The following is a 1,095-nucleotide window of genomic DNA, read 5'->3' as shown; positions in this document are numbered from 1 at the left end:
CAGCTTCGGTTCCGAGCCCGACGGGAACGGAGCCTGAGTCCCGGCCCCGGAGGGAATTGCTCTTTGCAGACCAGTGGGACCCCGAAACTTGAACGCAATCCCCAACCTCCTTTTTATGCCTTCCTTTGTCACTTCCCCAGCTTTCCCCCGACGCGGTTTTTTTTTTTTTTTTTTTTTTTTTTTTTTTTTTTTTTTCTTCTTTTCGTTCTACCTCCACCGAAGGACACAAAAGTAGCTTCCGCGGAAAGATTTGGAGGCGGTGGGAGCTTTTCTCTTCGGAGAGCGACTGTGTAGGAAGGATTTTGGGGGAGCCGCTTTTTAACATCTCTGCCCTTCGTCCCCCAAGTCTCTCTGTTGAGGGGGAAAGCCCGTAGCTTGAAAATTCGGGGGGCATACTGCTGGGTGCTGTAGGAGAGAGGGAGAGGACGCCGTCTCGTCCTGGTAGTTGGCTGGACTTGGACCGGCCGTTGAAAACCCGCAAGTACATTTCCTTGTGGAACTTTTACAGATATATATTTTTAGATTTTTAAATACCAGATTAAAAAAAAAAAATATATATATATATATATATGCTTTCTATATATTTCCTGACGACCTGCCCCTGACAGCGCGATGTACAATACGGTGTGGAGTATGGACCGCGATGACGCAGACTGGAGGGAGGTGATGATGCCCTATTCGACAGAACTGATATTTTATATTGAAATGGATCCTCCAGGTACTTGGGAGAAAAAAAGAATCTTGTAATGGGTCTGATTCGCGTTTAACAAGACCTTGGTGATGTTTCCAGGGCAGAAGTCTTCCTGGGTGCGCTAGGTTCGGGTTGAGGAGCAGATTTGCAGTTAAGACCTGCAGTAAAACTGCTTCTGGTTTACACGTTTAAAGTTTGCAGTTAGGACCCTGATCCTATTGTCCTGCTAAGGTGGGGGTGGGGACTGGAGTTGGGGTGGGAGGAGAGATCCGTTTTTTTGTGTGTTGTTTTGGTTTTTGTTGTTGATTTGTTTTTGTTTTACTTCTTTGCCTTTGAGTGTTGGTTAGGTTTTTTTCGTGCCCTCTACTTTCCTAACCCCCCCCCCCCCCCCTTAAAGACTCTTT

General features: G+C 46.6%; 1 protein-coding gene across 1 annotated transcript in view; it reads left to right on the top strand.

The window, feature by feature from the left end:
- The first annotated feature begins 253 nt into the window (after positions 1–253).
- PIK3R3 (phosphoinositide-3-kinase, regulatory subunit 3 (gamma)) overlaps positions 254–1,095 on the top strand; it is a 96,187-nt gene continuing 95,345 nt past the window's right edge. Inside the window, 1 exon segment of the mRNA XM_008566436.1 lies at positions 254–718. Coding sequence (XP_008564658.1) covers positions 613–718 — 106 coding nt within the window. The 5' untranslated portion in view covers positions 254–612.

Source organism: Galeopterus variegatus, unplaced genomic scaffold (assembly GCF_000696425.1).
Source record: "Galeopterus variegatus unplaced genomic scaffold, G_variegatus-3.0.2 Scaffold242, whole genome shotgun sequence".
Classification (NCBI taxonomy): Eukaryota; Metazoa; Chordata; class Mammalia; order Dermoptera; family Cynocephalidae; genus Galeopterus; species Galeopterus variegatus.
Note: the sequence above shows the minus strand (reverse complement) of the source record. Positions and strands in the feature narration are given on the sequence as shown.